This window comes from Canis lupus, chromosome 29 (assembly GCF_011100685.1).
Source record: "Canis lupus familiaris isolate Mischka breed German Shepherd chromosome 29, alternate assembly UU_Cfam_GSD_1.0, whole genome shotgun sequence".
NCBI classification, from domain to species: Eukaryota; Metazoa; Chordata; class Mammalia; order Carnivora; family Canidae; genus Canis; species Canis lupus.
In genome coordinates this window covers 39,911,530-39,927,853 of record NC_049250.1, presented here as the reverse complement: position 1 = coordinate 39,927,853, position 16,324 = coordinate 39,911,530, and the positions used below count along the sequence as shown (strand labels likewise).

Below are 16,324 nucleotides of genomic sequence, written 5' to 3'. Positions count from 1 at the left end.
TTCTTGCCCCTGGTCACCAGGGAGCAGGCATTCTTTTTTAGCAAAGGTCACTTTCTATTTGGCTACCATGTACCTGCCCCCCACCCACTCAATATTTTGCTACCTCAGATACCCCCTCATTCTCTTATATCATCAGTTTCTCTCTCCGTTGCTTGACTTCCACCAGTCTGCATGTTCTATTTCCCATCTTAAAAACACTTTTTCCTGATCCCAGTTCCCCCTACCACAACCACCTCATTTCTCTGTTCTATCTATGCAACAAAAGTTCTTTATTCAAGTTTCTTTACTCTTCATCTTTCAAAATATGTGCACACAGGGATAGATTACCGCTATTTCTATACTTTAGTCATCAAGCTCCCCTCCCTGGAGGCAACAACAGTTTCTTACATAATTCTTTCAGAGATAATCTAAAAATTGAAATATGCATATAGTATATATGTTCAACATAAAACAAAGGGTGGCCCCTAATGTAAACTATGGACTTCAGCTAATAATAATGTATCAATACTGGTTCATCAATTGTCATGAATGTACTACGGTAAAGCAAGATACTAACAATTAGGGAATCTTTCAATAGGAGGGAAAGGGAATATATGAGAAATCCAGTATTAGCTGTTTAATTTCCCGTAAAACTAAAACAACCCTAAGTCTCTAAAACAACCTATAGTCTATTAACGGGGGCACCTGGGTGGCTCAGTCCTCCATCAAGCTTCTGATTCTTGATTTTGTTTCAGGTCATAATCTCAGGGTTGCAGGACTGAGCCCCATGTTGGACTCAGTGCTTGGTATGGAACCTGCTTTAGATTCTCTCTCGCTCTCCTCCTGCCGCTTCCCACTGTCTAAAATAAATAAGTAAATCTTAAAAAAAAAAAAAAAGGAAAAAAGAAAATAGAAGAATGGTGGGAATAATAAATATGAAAGCAAAAACCAGTCCTTTGAAAAAGCAAATTGTGGGCACCTGGGTGGCTCAGTGGTTGAGTTTCTGCCTTTGGCTCAGGTTGTGATCCCGGGGGGGTCCTGGAATTGAGTCCCATATCGCCTCCCTGCAGGGAGCCTGCTTCTCTTTCTGCCTGTGTCTCTATCTGTGTCTCTCATGAATAAATAAATAAAATCATAAAAAAAAGCAAATAGTAAAAGATGAACTGTTAGCTAACGGAGGAAACTGGCTAAGGAAGGGTATGGATGGAGATTTGCTTTAAGAAATAGAAAAATAGTCTACGGCCATACCACCCTGAACGTGCCCGATCTTGTCTGATCTCAGAAGCTAAGCAGGGTTGGGCCTGATTAGTACTTGGGATGGGAGACCGCCTGGGAATACGGGGTGCTGCAGGCTTTAAAAAAAGAAAGAAAGAAATAGAAAAATAATTATTAAATATTTCAGGCATACCAGAAGGCACAAACAATAATGTGAGGCATGCCTGTGAAACCATCACCAACCTAAAGAATGAAACATAAACGAAGAATTTAAGCTCCTATGAGCTTCTTGATTTCATCTTTGTCCAGTTTCCCACTATCTTTAAATTTTAGTGTTTATCATTCCAATGCATTTTATAATTTTGTAATTTATATACATTCCCCCAAGTTATATTATTGTGCATGTTTTGAGCTATATAAATGCTATTTTACACTACGTATTCTTCAACCTGTTTGCTTTTCCGTGTTTATCCATAATTTGAGATTACCCATATTAGTGGATACGGAACTAGCTCATCCTTTTCTTCCTATGTTATTACATTGCATGCATATACCACGATTTCCTTATTACTCCCTAACGCCAATAAACAGATTTTTTGCAATATCCAGTTTTATCATGAACATTCTTGTATGTGTAGGTATTTCTTTGGGCACATATGCGAGAATTAGCGTAGAAGCGGGGTAGGCACATGTCATTTTACGAAATAATTCCTAACTGCTCTCCCAAGCGCTTGTACCAGTTTTTTTTTTTTTTTTTTTAAGACGTTATTTATTTATTCACTAGAGACGCAGAGAGAGAGGCAGAGACACAGGCAGGGGGAGGAGCAGGCTCCCTGTGGGGAGCCCCAGGGACTCGATCCTGGTCGTGGCCTGAGCCCCAGGCGGAGGCTCCACACTGAGCCCGGGGGCATCCCCGTGCCCCTTGCGCTGCAAACGCTTCCAGCTGCTCCACTGCTCAACACGAGGCCAACTCTTCACTCTCTGCTTCTATGTTCGTGGCATTTCACGTTATACGATTCCAATTTTATTTCCACTAGTTCTCACGATAAGCCCGTGGGTGGGTTAGGCATCATTATTCACATTTGCAGATGAGAAAAAGAAAAAAAAAAAAACTCTCCTCTTTGAGATAACAGGTTTTCTCTTTCTTAAAAAAAAACCTTAGTCTTCAGCCTCGCTCAGTGAACCTCCCCGCCCCACCCGCCCGTGTGTCCGGCGTGGGCGGCTTCCCCTCTTCCTCCCTCTTCCCCCCTCCCCCCTCTCCTCTCCATCCTCCCCTCTTCTCCCCATCCCTCCCCTTCTCTCCATCCTCCTCTCTCTTCCTCCCTCCCCCTGTTCTCCCCCTCCCTCCTCTTTCCCCTTATCTTCCCCCCTCCTCCCCTCTCCCTCCCTCCCCTATTCCCCCTCCTCCCTCCCCTCTCTTCCCCTCCTCTCTTCTCTTCTCCATCCTCCCCTCTTCTCCCCATCCCTCCCCTCCTTCCCCCTCCCTCCTCTTCCCCCCTGTCTTCCCTCTCCTCCCCTCTCCCTCCCTTCTTCTCCCCATCCTCCCTCCCCTCTCCCCCCTCCTCCCCCTTCTCCCGTCTCTTCTCCCTTCTCCCCTCTTCCTCCTGTCCACCCTCTCTTCCCCCTCCCCCTCCTCCCCTCTTTCCCCATTTCCCCCCTCCGCTCGTCCCTCATCTTCGCCCCTCCTCCCCTCTCCCTCCTCCATCCTCCTCTCTTCTCCCCATCCCTCCTGTCCTCCCCTCTTCCCCCCTCCTCCTCCACCCCTCTTTCCCCCATATCTTCCCCCTCCCTCCCCTTCTCCCCCTCCTCCCTCCCTTCTCTTCTCCATCCTCCCCTCTTCTCCCCATCCCTCCTGTCCTCCCCTCTCTTCCCCCTCCTCCCCTGCCCCTCACCTTCACCCCTCCTCCCTCCCCCCCTCCTCCCGTCTCTTCTCCGTCCTCCCCTCCCTCCTCCCCCCTCCCCGCAGCCCGCGGGGCACTCGGCCCGCCCCCCAGGCCGTCGCGGGCCGGCAACGCGCTAAAAGGCCAGGCTGTGGAGGCCGTGGGCCGCCGGCGACGCCGTAGCCCGTAGCCCTCCCCCCGCCCCCCGCCCCGCCCCGCCCCTCCCCTCCCCGAGCTCCCGGGCGCCCCCGGCCGCGCGGCAGAAGGCGGGGGCGGGGCTCGCCGCGGCGACGCACTTCCGGGCAGGCCGAGGCTCGCGGCGCCGGCGCGCTGGGCACCGGAAGTGCTGCGGGCTCCGCGTCTCGCGAGCCGCCGTCGCCGCGGCTGGAGCGCTGCCCCGGAAGTCCTCCCCCTGGGCCCCCGCCCGCCGCGAACATGGCGGTGGACTCGGCGATGGAGCTGCTATTTTTAGACACTTTTAAACACCCAAGCGCTGAGGTAAGGCTCCCGGACTTGACTCCGACGCCGCTTCTCGCCGCGGGGACCCTCAGGGGGCCGTGGGGCGCGCCGCGACTCCTCGCCCCGCCGGCTGCCGCTTGGGCTCCCCACAGACGCGGCGCCCTCCCCGCCCCCCGCCCGCCTGGGTGTGGGCACCACGTCTGAGGCCGGGCGGCGGGAGCCCCCCCGTTGCGCGGGGTCGGGGCGCGGTGGCCGCTCAGCCCGCCTGGCCCCTTTGTGGGAGCGCCGTGGGCCGCGGCAGCCCGGCGGGGGCTCGGACGGCTTGGGGCTTGACAGCGCCGGGGGCGGAGCGGGGGGCGCCCCCCTCAGCGGTGCGCTCGGGGCTGCGCCGCCCGCCCGCCCGCCCGCCTCACCTCACCTCAGCACTGGGCTCAAGAAGAGTCCGCTCGCTCGGACGGACGCCCGTGGCGTGGGGAGCGCTCGCCCTGGAGGGGCCGGAGCGGAGCGGAGCGTGGCCGCGGCTGAGGCGCGGCGGCGGCGGTGTCGCGCGGCGGTCGTCCCGGAGGGGCCGACCCCGCGACCTCTGCGCGGCATGGAGCGGCCTGTCAGCGGCCCCCGAGGGCCGGCGGGAGCGCTCACGGAGCCCGCGGCGGGACCACGGGGACCCGGGGCGCACGCGGCTCCTCCGACGTGGGCCCCGAGCGACCCTTCGGCCCTGGTCGGAGACAGTGCGGCTGCGGCCGTAACGCTGTGTGTGGCAAAATAAAAAGTTGACTGACTTTGGTTCTTCCGACCGTTTCCTGTGTAAAAATCGAGACCCCCGCACGTCTTGCAAACGGTGAAATTGTTGGTCGCTTTGTTTTATGATTTTATGTATTTATTCCTGAGGGAGAGAGAGGGAGAGAGAGACACCCAGGCAGAGGGAGAAGCAGGCTCCACGCAGGGAGCCCGACGCAGGACTCGATCCCAGGACCCCGGGGTCACGCCCTGGGCCCGAGGCAGGCGCTCCCTGCGGAGCCCCCTCACCGGGCGCGCCCTGGTCTCTTCATTTTGTCCCCTGGTCTTGGTCCACGGCCGTCCTCTGCGGCCGCACGCCAGCGGGGCTCCCGAAACCCCCTGGAGTTAGCAGTTGGATCAGAACAAACCCGTCATGTGTACAGGCAGAACCATTAAAAGTGAAAGAAGCATATGAGAAGTCAGCGGCTTTCTAGTTTCGGGAAATCAGTGTTGGTTCACTCCTGCGTGTACGGGTCGAGCGTGGCTCCGCTGGTTCTTAGACAAACAGCGAGGACCAGGAGACGGCCGGTTCTGGCAGTGATTGAGGGAGGCTCGGTAGAGCTCACGGTTGAACCGAGTCCTGAGGGAAGGCCGAGGGCTTGTGGGGGGTGTGGAATGTCGAGCTGTTTGTTCCCACGGAGTTATAACTAAGTGTTGGAGGTTGGGGCCACAAAATTAGGGTCCGGGTTAGAATGTGGTCAGTGCATATAGAAGCAGTGGGAAGCCCTTGGAGTTTATCACCTCTCTCTCTCTCTTTTTTTTAAGATTTTATGTATTTATTCACGAGAGTCACAGAGAGAGGCAGCGACACAGGCAGAGGGAGAAGCAGGCTCCACGCAGGGAGCCCAGTGTGGGACTCATCCCAGGTCTCCAGGATCAGGCCCCGGGCCCGGTGGCGCTAAACCACGGAGCCACCCAGGCTGCTGTCTCTTTTTTTTTTTTTATTTTTTATTTATTATTTTTATTTTTTAAAGATTTTGTTATTCACAGAGAGAGGCAGAGACACAGGCAGAGGGAGAAGCAAGCTCCATACAAGAAGCCTGACGTCTTCCATCCTGGGTCTCCAGGATCACACCCGGCTGCAGGTGGTGCTAATACGCTGCGTCACCAGGGCTGCCCTCCTCTCTTTTTTTAAAAAAGTAAGCTCCACACCCACTGTGGGGCTCGAACTCCTGACTCCGAGTTCAAGAGTTGCACGTTCCACCTGCTAAGCCAGCCAGGTGCCTCAGGGTTTATAATCTGTGTGTGTCTGACATTAGGACCCCAGTCAATATTTATTTAGCTCCTTTAGGTGCTACCAACAAAGGCTATGTAATTTCAGTGGAGGGAGAGATGACTCTTCATTTGAGAATATCAGGAAAGACATCATCAAAGTAGTTGTCATGTGAAGTTGGATCTTTGGTGGAAGAGGAAATGTCCCACAATTGTGTATAAGAAAGCAGGGCATTGTCCTGGAGTAGCCAGTCCTCTGTGGAGTATTCCAAAAGTCCTAGAGTGAAGTGGCAGCTGATGGGCAGTTTGAAGCCACATCATGGAGTTCCCTGAATGCTCAGCAAAGGAAATGGACTTTATTTTGTAGGAAATAGTTTCTGAGCAAGCAAATTAAATGACTAGTAAAATACATTAAGTCAATTAATTGATCAGTAATGCCTAAAATGGTTCAGAAAAATTACAGGTGGCAAATCAAGAAGAAAAAGTGAGATGTAATGGAAGTTCCAGGTTAGTGGGTAGGCAGTTATCATTGCCAGCATTTATTGAATGCTTATTTTGTGCAAGGTGTAGTGCAGTATATTGAAATACACTATCTTTAATCCTTTCAAGAATTCTGAAAGATTTTTATCCCCAATTTATAGATGAGACTGAGTGTGAGAGGTTACGTGACTTTCCTAAAGTGACATAGCTGGATGAAGGAAGGCATACAGACATATTTCCTGGCTCTAAAGCAGTGCCATTCTCAGTGGGACTAAGTAGGAAGGGATAGGTACGAGATGAATTTTGGTTATAGATTTAACAGTGTGGTAACTGATTGTGTGAGGAAGAAAGAATAGTCAAAAATGGTGGAGTGCTAGTTTTGGAGACTAGAGAACTGATGGGGCCATTGATAGTAATGGAGAAGTCTAGAGTTGGGTTTGATGGGAACAAGGTATTTTAGTTTTTGGTGTGTTTAGTGGTTCACCAGAGAGATTTGCTCAGTAGGAAGTTGGGAATCTCTTTTACCAATTGTTTTTGTTTTTAATTTTTTTAATTTATTTATGATAGTCACACATAACTAGTCACACATAAGAGAGAGAGAGGTGCAGAGACACAGGCAGAGGGAGAAGCAGGCTCTATGCACCGGGAGCCCGATGTGGGATTCGATCCCGGGTCTCCAGGATCGCTCCCTGGGCCAAAGGCAGGCGCCAAACCGCTGCGCCACCCAGGGATCCCTACCAATTGTTTTTGAAGGTTAGGTAGAGCTTTATGAGGGAGAGTACAAAAAAGAAAACAAACAGAAACTCCCAAAATCCATTGCCCTTGCTTTCAAAGGAGTTTGTAATCTGGTGAAGAAGATATTTATTCAAATTTCCCAGGAGGAACACTGAAAGAGGTTTTAGTAGTGCTAAATGAATTACAAATTGTGTTTGTGGTTTTATGTAACCTTTTTTTTTAAAAAAAAAATAACTTATTTTAGTAAATTTTAATTCCATCATAGAAAAATAAGAAAGTACAGAAAAGCAAAGGCTTTCATAGTCTTATCTTTCTTAATCCGAGCTATAATAGCTTTTTAATTTTTTTCCAAATCCTCTTATAGATATATATGCTTAAATGTATGTACCCATCACTCACATTGAGGTACTATACTGTAATACTGTTTCATGGTTTCTTTTCTCACCTAACAGTTTGTCTTGTATCTTTGTAGATCAAGAATTATGCCTATGTAACATTTTAAAAGTATACTTCATTTTAAAACATTATCTTTTTAGTTTGACTAAACACATGTATGAGGTACATATTCAAAAGGTACAAAAAGATATATAGTAGAAAGTATGCCTTTTTTTTAGTATGTCTTATCTTATACTTGTCTTCTAGCTATCCTGTTTCTTTCCCTAGATATTCTATATAATACCATTTTTAATGACTGCATAATATTTAAGTGGTAGTGCTGTTATTTATATAATCTCATACATTTGGTTTTCTAACTTTTTACAGTGATGTGTCATTTTTGAAGTCTGTAAATTGTAGGTATAAAAGTTATTTTATGCATCTTTCTTTTTTTAGTTTTATTTTTTTAAGTAGGCTCTATGCCCAGCATGGAGCCCAGTGTGGGGCTTGAACTCATGACCCTGAGATCAAGACCTGAGCTGAGATCAAGAGTCAGACACTTAACTGACTGAGCCACCCAGGCACCCCAATGCATCTTTAATTACTTATTACTTGCTAGAGTGGAATTGCTGGGTTAAATGATAGTTTTACAAGAATGATTGATTCTAGAAAATCCTGCTTCATTTTGTTTTATTTATTTTTTTAGAGAGAGAGAGCAGGGTGGGAGGGGGGAGAGAGGGGTAAAGAGAAATTTATTTATTTATTTATTTATTTATTTATTTATTTATTTATTTATTTAGAACATGAAATGAGCATGAAGCATGAAGTGAGCATGAAGGAGAGGGAGAGAGAGAATCCCAAGCAGGTTCCATGCTCAGTGCAGATGCTGACATGGGGCTAGATCTCATGACCCTGAGATCATCACTTGAGCTGATATCAAGAGTCAGGCACTTAACACACTGAGCCACCCAGGTTTCCCAGTCTTACTTTTAGAGTTTCTTTAAGAAACCAATTTAGAACTTCTCTGAATAGAAGTAATAATGGAAGTGGTAGGAATAGATGAGATAGCCTTAGCTAGCTAGCTCCTTAAGGAGAGGGTAAAAAGAGAAGAGAAAATATTTTCAGGGATAGAAGAGTAAGGATGGGGGGACTGTTTTACTGTGACTTCGAAACACATAGGAACTCTTTCTGAAGGTGACTGGTTCAGAGTCCTGGAAGTTGACCATTTTCTTCTTCACCTTCTTGTTAGCTTCACAGTCATAAATTTTCCATGATTTCCCATTACCAACCTGTGTTCCTAGATTTATGTACTCCTCTAGACACTCTGGATATCTTTTTTTTTTTTTTTTTAAGATTTTATTTATTTGAGAGACAGAGCATGAGCAGGGGGAAGGACAGAGGGAGAGGGAGGGGAGAAGCAGACTCCCTGCTGAGCTGGGAGCCTGATGTGGGGCTTCACATTGGGCTTGAACCCAAGACCCTGAAATTATGACCTGAGCCAAAGTCAGATGCTTAACCAACTGAACCACTCAGGCACCCCTGTATTCTTTGAGATATCTTAAGCCCCTACTTCATTGTAATATTTTTACTCTCTGAAAACATAATTCAATCAGCCTTTATTAAGCACTTTAAAAGTCTTTCATTCATTAAATGAATATGCTAGGCACTATGAATATAACAGTAAACTGAGACTTGGTTTTTGTCTTCTTGAAATACCGTTGTAATGGGAGAGAGAAAAGAAGCAGTTACAGTTTAGTTTGATATGAGATTTTTGATTCAGAAGGAGAGGCACCCATTTAGACTTGCTGTGGCACAGCTTTCAAGAGAAAGTAGACATCTAAAAGGAGATGGGAGAGAGGACTGTGGGAGTAGAGATAAAACCATGAGTAAGGGCATGAGGGTGAGAAAGAGCATGGTATGTTGGGTCTATAAACTTATAGTGATAAGAAAAGACTGTACTTGTTTCTTAGACAAGGAAGTTGGCCTGGGGACATTAAGGAACGGGGGAGTGATACACTGACCTTGTAGAAGGATCACACTGCAGTAGGAGGAGGGGGGCAAGAAAGAAGCACAAAACCAGTTAAGATCCTATTGCTGTAATCCAGATAATGTGAATAATGTCTAGAACTAGAGAAGTGACAGCAATAATGGAGAGAAATACACAGATTTTTAAAGATTTTTATTTTTTAAGGATATTTTAATTTAATTTAGTTTTTATTTATTTGAGAGAGAGCAGAGTTGGGGAGTAGGGGCAGAGGGAGATGAAGAAGCAGGCTCCCCAGTGAGCAGGGAGCCCAATGTGGGGCTCGATTTCAGGCCCCTGGGATCATGACCTGAGCCAAAGGCGGATGCTTAATCCACTGAGCCACCCAGGCACCCTGAGAAACACACAGATTTGAGAGCTGTTTAGAGGTTTAATAATAGGACTTGATGTTTTTAAATGAATGGTTTAGGTGAGAAAATGAGAAAGAAGCAAAGGATGGTAATGGTTTCTGTCTTGGCCATTGTGTGGATGATGTTGCTATCACTGATACAGAAGATTTCAGTTTTGGACTTGTTGAGTTTTTGCTACCAGAGGGACATCTAGTGGAGATGTCTGTTTGGCAGTCGGTGATAGTGGTCTGGGGCTTGGGAGGGAGGTCCTAAATGGTGATTTAGATTTGGAATTGACTTATGGCGATGGATGAAAATTGTATTTCTTGTAATTTTATTGATTGTGTTTAGTTTCTGTGCCCCACTTCCCTTTCTCTCCTATTTTGCCCTCTAGTCACGGTGAACTATGCTTACAGTTTCTTGAACCTTCCAAGTTCTTGTTTGTATTCCCTTATGTGCATGCTTCTCCCTTTGCTTGGAAAGTTGTTCTTTCTCCTCCTTTTCCACTGATTCTTGTTTTCCTTAAAGACTTACTTAGCTCAGGTGCTACTTCTTTTGAAAAATGTTTCCTGACTCTCCTCTTCTCCTTGCTACAAGTTTTTGCCCACAATCTGATAAGTACCCCCTTTGACTTTCAACAGTATCCTGTGTGAGTCTGTATCATAGCAATATATGTCAATATATTGTCAAGAGACAATAGATGGTCTCTTCCTTAATGGCTGAGAATTATGTCTTGGTGTCTTTGGGACCTGGCATTCCTTGGAAGATAATAGATACCTCAAAATGTTTAGAAATAAATAGTGAATAAAAGGGGCAGCAACTTCTACAGAAATTCTTCTATTTACAAACAAAATAGATTTTGAAAGGCTGTTCATAAAACCTTTAAGTTCATTTATTTTAGGTCCACAGTGATTATACCCTAACTATTGATACCATTAATTAATCAGTATAGGGCAGGGTAGAGGAGGATGCAATTAATGAACTTTGTTCTAAGTTTCTTTGTACATATTAATGAGAATTTATAACATGTAAACAAAGGAGCTTCTGTATAGTACACTTTATAAGTAGAGAAGTTTCTTATAGGGGCACCTTGGTGGCTTAGTCAGTTAAGCTTTCAGTTCTTGGTTTCAGCTCAGGTCATCATTGCTCTGCACTTAGCACAGAGTCTGCCTGAGATTCCTCCTCTCTTGCTAATGCATACACTCTCTCTCAAATAAATAAATAAAGTCTTAAAAAAAATTCCTTACAGGAAGGAAACAAAGCACCAAAGTTTGAGACAAAAATGCTAATTTATTTTATGTAAATCTGTAGTATTTGTGGAATATCAACGGTGTATTCGTAATAATTAGGATACAAGTTCAAGTGTTGTCACAAAAGTCAAAATAACAGTAGATTTGGTAAAATAGGATTTTCTCTCAATCTGGGTGTTAAATATTCTAAGGCTAATATGACAGTTCCACCAGGTCAGAGACCCATATTCCTTCTATACTGTTCCTCTGCCATCCTTAGGGTATTGCCTGCGTTGTCCAAGATAGCTTACCCATACCATTGGTGTTCTAGAAAGGCAGCAGAATTTTGGAACAAGAAGTAGGAGTTTCTGAAGTCTGGACCTTCCCGCAAGGACATGATCCAGATTTGCCTGCCACATTTCCATTTCCATCCCATCCGTCAGAATTTAGTGATCAGATGTCCACAGTGGCTTCCCAGGAGTCTGGGAAATCCAGTCTTTCATTCACTTGTGCCCAGCTCAGGCTTAATTAGCAGAAGAAGAAAATGGGTTTTGAAAGATAGCTAGCAGTCAGCTTCACTTTGCACTTATCTTGTTTGTTTTATATCTTTGAGAGGTTTTAAATGCATTTGAATAGTAAACATTATAAGATTTCTATGCCTATATATTTAATCATGATCTCTGAGTTTTAAAATGCAAAATTGGGAAGTCATCCTCTCTCACATTTTAGGAAAGACTAACTTAAATAATCTTTTGTCTGTTGATATGCATGATATTTTGTGTAACTTTAAGAGACTCAGGATTCAGTCTTTTTAGATACAAATAACACGAACCATTCTTCTCATGAATTTTGATCACTAAATAATCATGGTTAGCTGAACTGCTAGAAAGAGTTGATTTAAGTCCAAAAACTATGAAAAATTCTTTTTAAATTATTGATCACAAAAGCCACCTTTGTCTGATAGTGTGTCAAATAATGCATAGAAATAAATGTATGCTGAATATAATTTATGCTGTCCATTTCTTTATTGTGGTAAACAGTTTGTAGATTCTTTTTTGAATTTCAGGGATCAACTATTAAGTATTTGGTTTCTTGATATTAGTTAGTATGTAAGTTTAAATTAAGCAAATTAAAGTACAGATTTGCAGTGTCTTATCTATAATTCAGAAATTCAAAATTGTAGAAAAATCTGCCCTGAATTCATTTGGTCCTGCAGTCTGATTGAACTGACATGGTACTCATAATCTTTATTTAGTGTGAATGTTTATACATGTAGTTGCAGAAATACTGTTTTGATTACAAGGTACTGCCCCCAGAAGCAGGAGGTGTTGAGTAATACTCAGTATTTTTATCATATTACCTTTCTGAAAACCTAGTAAGTCAGGATTATAAAAGACATCTTTCACAGTAAGGGATTGTGGGGTCTATACTGGCCTCAGAACATCAGCAAAGAGGCAGATACGTTGCAGAAAATGTTATTATACACATGGAGAGATTTAACTAGGTACATTTAATCATAAGCTATTTTCAAAACATGATTTCTACAGTATTATAAATAATATAATGCAGGTTTAATGATAGGGAGTTTAAGATTAAGAAATTAACTGAAGACAAAATAAATCTTGAATAGACAGAGTGTTTTACTTACAGTGTGTCCTTCTCCTTCCCTTTTTTTTAAAAGCAAAGTTCTCACATAGATGTAGTTCGTTTTCCCTGTGTGGTTTATATCAATGAAGTCCGAGTCATACCCCCAGGAGTAAGAGCTCATAGCAGCCTGCCAGATAATAGAGCATACGGGTAAGTCACTTTCTTTTTAAAAGTGTTTGTGAATAAGATTGTCCTAGACATATTCTTAAATGCAAAAATTTAAGGTAATATTTTGGAAGTAAAAAAAATCCCAAAAAACCCTAAAACTCTATTCATTGATAGTTATATTACATCATACTATAATTGATTATAGATCTTTTTTTATAATCCATGTATCATTATATATTTGAAAAGAACAATTATTTGATCTAAGTGCTAGATGAAATTTTATTTATTTTTTAATTGGCGAAATGTGTTTATATTTTCTAAAATATTCTAGGGTGGCACAATCTCGTAGATAAAGGGTGTTTTTTAGATGAAGTATTTTTAACTCGTTTTTTTCCTTGAAAATAAATAAGAGTTTGAATATTTGGAAATATGTCTTTTATATCATATCAGTTTTCATGACTTAATGATTATCTTTGTAACCTGATACATGTGGCTTTTTATAAATTTTAGTTTCACATTATCCTTTAGTTGTAATTAGCAAGTAGTTGTTTGATGCTTTCTCTTACGCTCTGTGGGAATAAACAAAATGTGAGACATGGTCCCTGATGTGGTATTATTGATAACTTTAACAACTGACCTAAAACAGAGGAATTTGATCTTTGTTGTAACATGAATAATCATTCTCATCTTATTTTAACTGCATGAATTGGAAATATAAGCCAAATTTGGGTTGTGGAAGCATGAATATATATGATACATTTATGTGAGTTTTTAGCTTATAGTCTCAATACCACATTTCATTTACGTTTATGTGAGTTTTTAGCTCATAGTCTCAATACCACATTTCATTATGTGCATGCTGTGATAACTTAATTACTTGTAAGAGTTAAACCAGGTACTTAGTAGTCAGTGTTATGGTACAGATTCAAAGTTAAGGGCTCTTTTCTTCTTAATTATAAAAAGTAGTTGGTTATTTGTAGAAATAGATTTAAAATCTTCAAAGGTTTTCAGGCCATTCAAAAGTAAAACAGATACAAAACAATAAGTATTAACGTTTATAATGAGAAATCATAATTAATTCCTATCTTTTTTCCATGTTTAAGGAAATTAAAACTTATATTTTCCTATAATTTCTTCCTATTTTTTCCTTTAAGAGGGGTGTATGTAGAGTTTGAAAGACGGGAGAGTGATAGTGTATCTAACAGTTTTATGTAATTGTACTTCTTTTGGTCAAGGAAGGTCTTTTAGTTATCTGTTGCTACATAACAAATTAAAGCAAAATTAGTAGCCTAAAACAGTAAACATTTATTGCTTCACAGTATTTCTGAGAGTCAGTAAACCAGAAATGGCTTAGTTGGCTCAAGTTCTCTCATGATGTTATAGTCAAGATATAGGCCAGGGCTGCGGTCTCAGAAGATTTCACTGGGGGCTGGAGAATTTGCTTAGAAGTTCACTCACATGGCTGTTGTTAGGAGACTTCAATTCCTTTCAGAAGGTCCTCTCTATGGAGCTGCTCACACAACATGGAGAATAGCCTTATAACTTAGTATCAGAAATGACATACTGCCATTTTTACCATATTCTATTGATTACATATTCTGCTGGTACAACATGTGAGCGAACTACACAAAGGTGATGAGAATACCAGGAGCAAGGGGTCTTTGACGGCTGTGTTGGAGACTGGCTAGAACAGCTGGTAAAATGGACCTCTGCTATTGGCCTTAATTGGTAGGAGTATTGTTACATATTCCTTCCTCATTCTTTCTTCTGTTTCTTTCTTTCTTTTTTATTATTTTAAGATTTTATTTATTTAGTCATGAGAGACACAGAGAGAGAGAGAGAGAGAGACAGACAGACAGACAGACACAGGCAGAGGGAGAAGCAGGCTCCATGCAGGGAGCCCGATGTGGGACTTGATCCCAGGACCCCAGGATCACACCCTGGGCCGAAGGCAGGTGCTAAACCACTGAGCCACCCAGGGGTCCCCTTTCTTCTGTTTCTTAGCTGGGGGTGAATGGCAGTTTATGTTTTAATAATTCCAAACATAGTATACATAGTACATAGTATGTTATAGAACAGTAAAAGGAAGTATTAATACAGTCATGCAAATATAATGTCAGGAAGTAATGTTAGAGATCAAGTGATATTTGTGCATCATACTTTAGTGTTTTTTTTTTTTATTTTTTTTTTATTTATGAGAGTCACACAGAGAGAGAGAGAGAGGCAGAGACACAGGCAGAGGGAGAAGCAGGCTCCATGCACTGGGAGCCCGACGTGGGATTCGATCCCGGGTCTCCAGGATCGCGCCCTGGGCCAAAGGCAGGCGCTAAACCGCTGTGCCACCCAGGGATCCCACTTTAGTGTTTTTTTTTTCTCATTATAAAACTCAGAAATGTATAGGCAAAATTGAAATCCCTTTAATTCCTCTGTCCTGAGAAAATCCTTACATTTGATACATTGTGTTAATGTATATGTGTTTGTATATTTTGTTATTTTTTGTAAGTGTCCTATCTCACATGAGGTTAGGTTTTAGAGTCAGCAAGTTTTAAGATGAAAGTCTAGTGCAAATTACCATTGATTTTTTTTTTTGAAAGATTTTATTTATTCACTCATGAGAGACACACACAGAGAGAGAGAGAGAGGCAGAGACACAGGCAGAGGGAGAAACAGGCTCCATGCAGGGAGCCCCATGTGGGATTCGATCCCCGGTCTCCAGGATCGTGCCCTGGACTGAAGGTGGTGCTAAACCGTTGAGCCACCTGGGCTGCCCAACCACTGATTCTTTAAATTACTTTTCAGTGACTAGCACCTGAGTTTTTGGGGCCTCAGAAGTAAAGAATTTGCATTTGAGCCCTTTTTTCCTTTACTTGAGGTATTGAAGGCCCGGGTCTAGTTTGAAGAAGAATAGGAGGGAAAGACTAGATGAACATGCACATACATAGTTGAATTTGGGTAAAGTAAAGGTATGCTACTCTGACCCAACTATATACTGTTTTATGTATTTCTTTATCTTACTTAACATTAGGTCAGGACTACTTTCACATCATTAAATATTATTTGAAAATATGATTTCTAATGGTTGCATAATATAATGAATGACTATACAGTAGACCCCCCCCCCCCATCCACTGTTTGACTCTCTGAGTTTCGGTTACCTGCGGTCACCCGCAGTCCAGAAGCAGATGGTCCTCCTTCTGACAGATTGTCAGAAGCTAAGTAGTAGCCTGATGCTCAGTCACAATGCCTTTGTCACTTATCTTACTTCATCTCATCACATAGACATTTTATTATCTCCTTTCACAAGAAGAGTGAGTACCGTACAGTAAGATATTTTGAGAGACCACATTCATACAGGTTTTATTACTGTATGTTATAATTGTTCTGTTTTATTATTAGTTATTGTTAATCTCTTACTGTGCCTAATTATAAATTATAGGTATATATATGTTGATATATATAGATATGTTGATATATATATATATATATATGAGAAAAAACATAGTATATATAGGGTTCATTACTTTCCGTGGTTTCAGGCATCCATTGGGGTCCTGGAATGTGTACCCTGTGGATAAGGGGGTACTACTGTACTGTAATTTATTTGGCTAGTTTCTTGTGTGAGGATCATTAGGTGTTTTTTACTTCTCAAATTACAAGAGTATGATGAGCATCCTCTTGAAAAAAAATCTTGTTTGTATAATAGTGTTTCCATAGAAACACTTCCTAGAAAAACGTATTTCTGGATCAGATGGTGTGAACATTTTCTCATTCTTCTGAATATTATTGCCATCTTGCCTTTCAGAACGATTGTGCCTGTTGGTACTTCTATCATGCATGAGGGAACCTGTTTGGTAT

General features: G+C 42.8%; 1 protein-coding gene and 1 pseudogene across 2 annotated transcripts in view; both read left to right on the top strand.

Annotated features, from left to right (window-relative positions):
* Positions 1-1,213: 1,213 nt before the first annotated feature.
* On the top strand, positions 1,214-1,333 carry LOC119866777 (annotated as a pseudogene).
* Positions 1,334-3,415: 2,082 nt separating this feature from the next.
* Positions 3,416-16,324, top strand: part of VIRMA (vir like m6A methyltransferase associated) — a 59,025-nt gene continuing 46,116 nt past the window's right edge. For both annotated transcript variants that reach the window (XM_038579781.1, XM_038579780.1), the window contains exons 1-2: positions 3,416-3,572; positions 12,396-12,511. In XM_038579781.1, the coding sequence (XP_038435709.1) occupies positions 3,510-3,572; positions 12,396-12,511 (179 nt within the window). In that variant the 5' untranslated portion in view covers positions 3,416-3,509. The remainder of the gene's footprint in view (positions 3,573-12,395; positions 12,512-16,324) is intronic.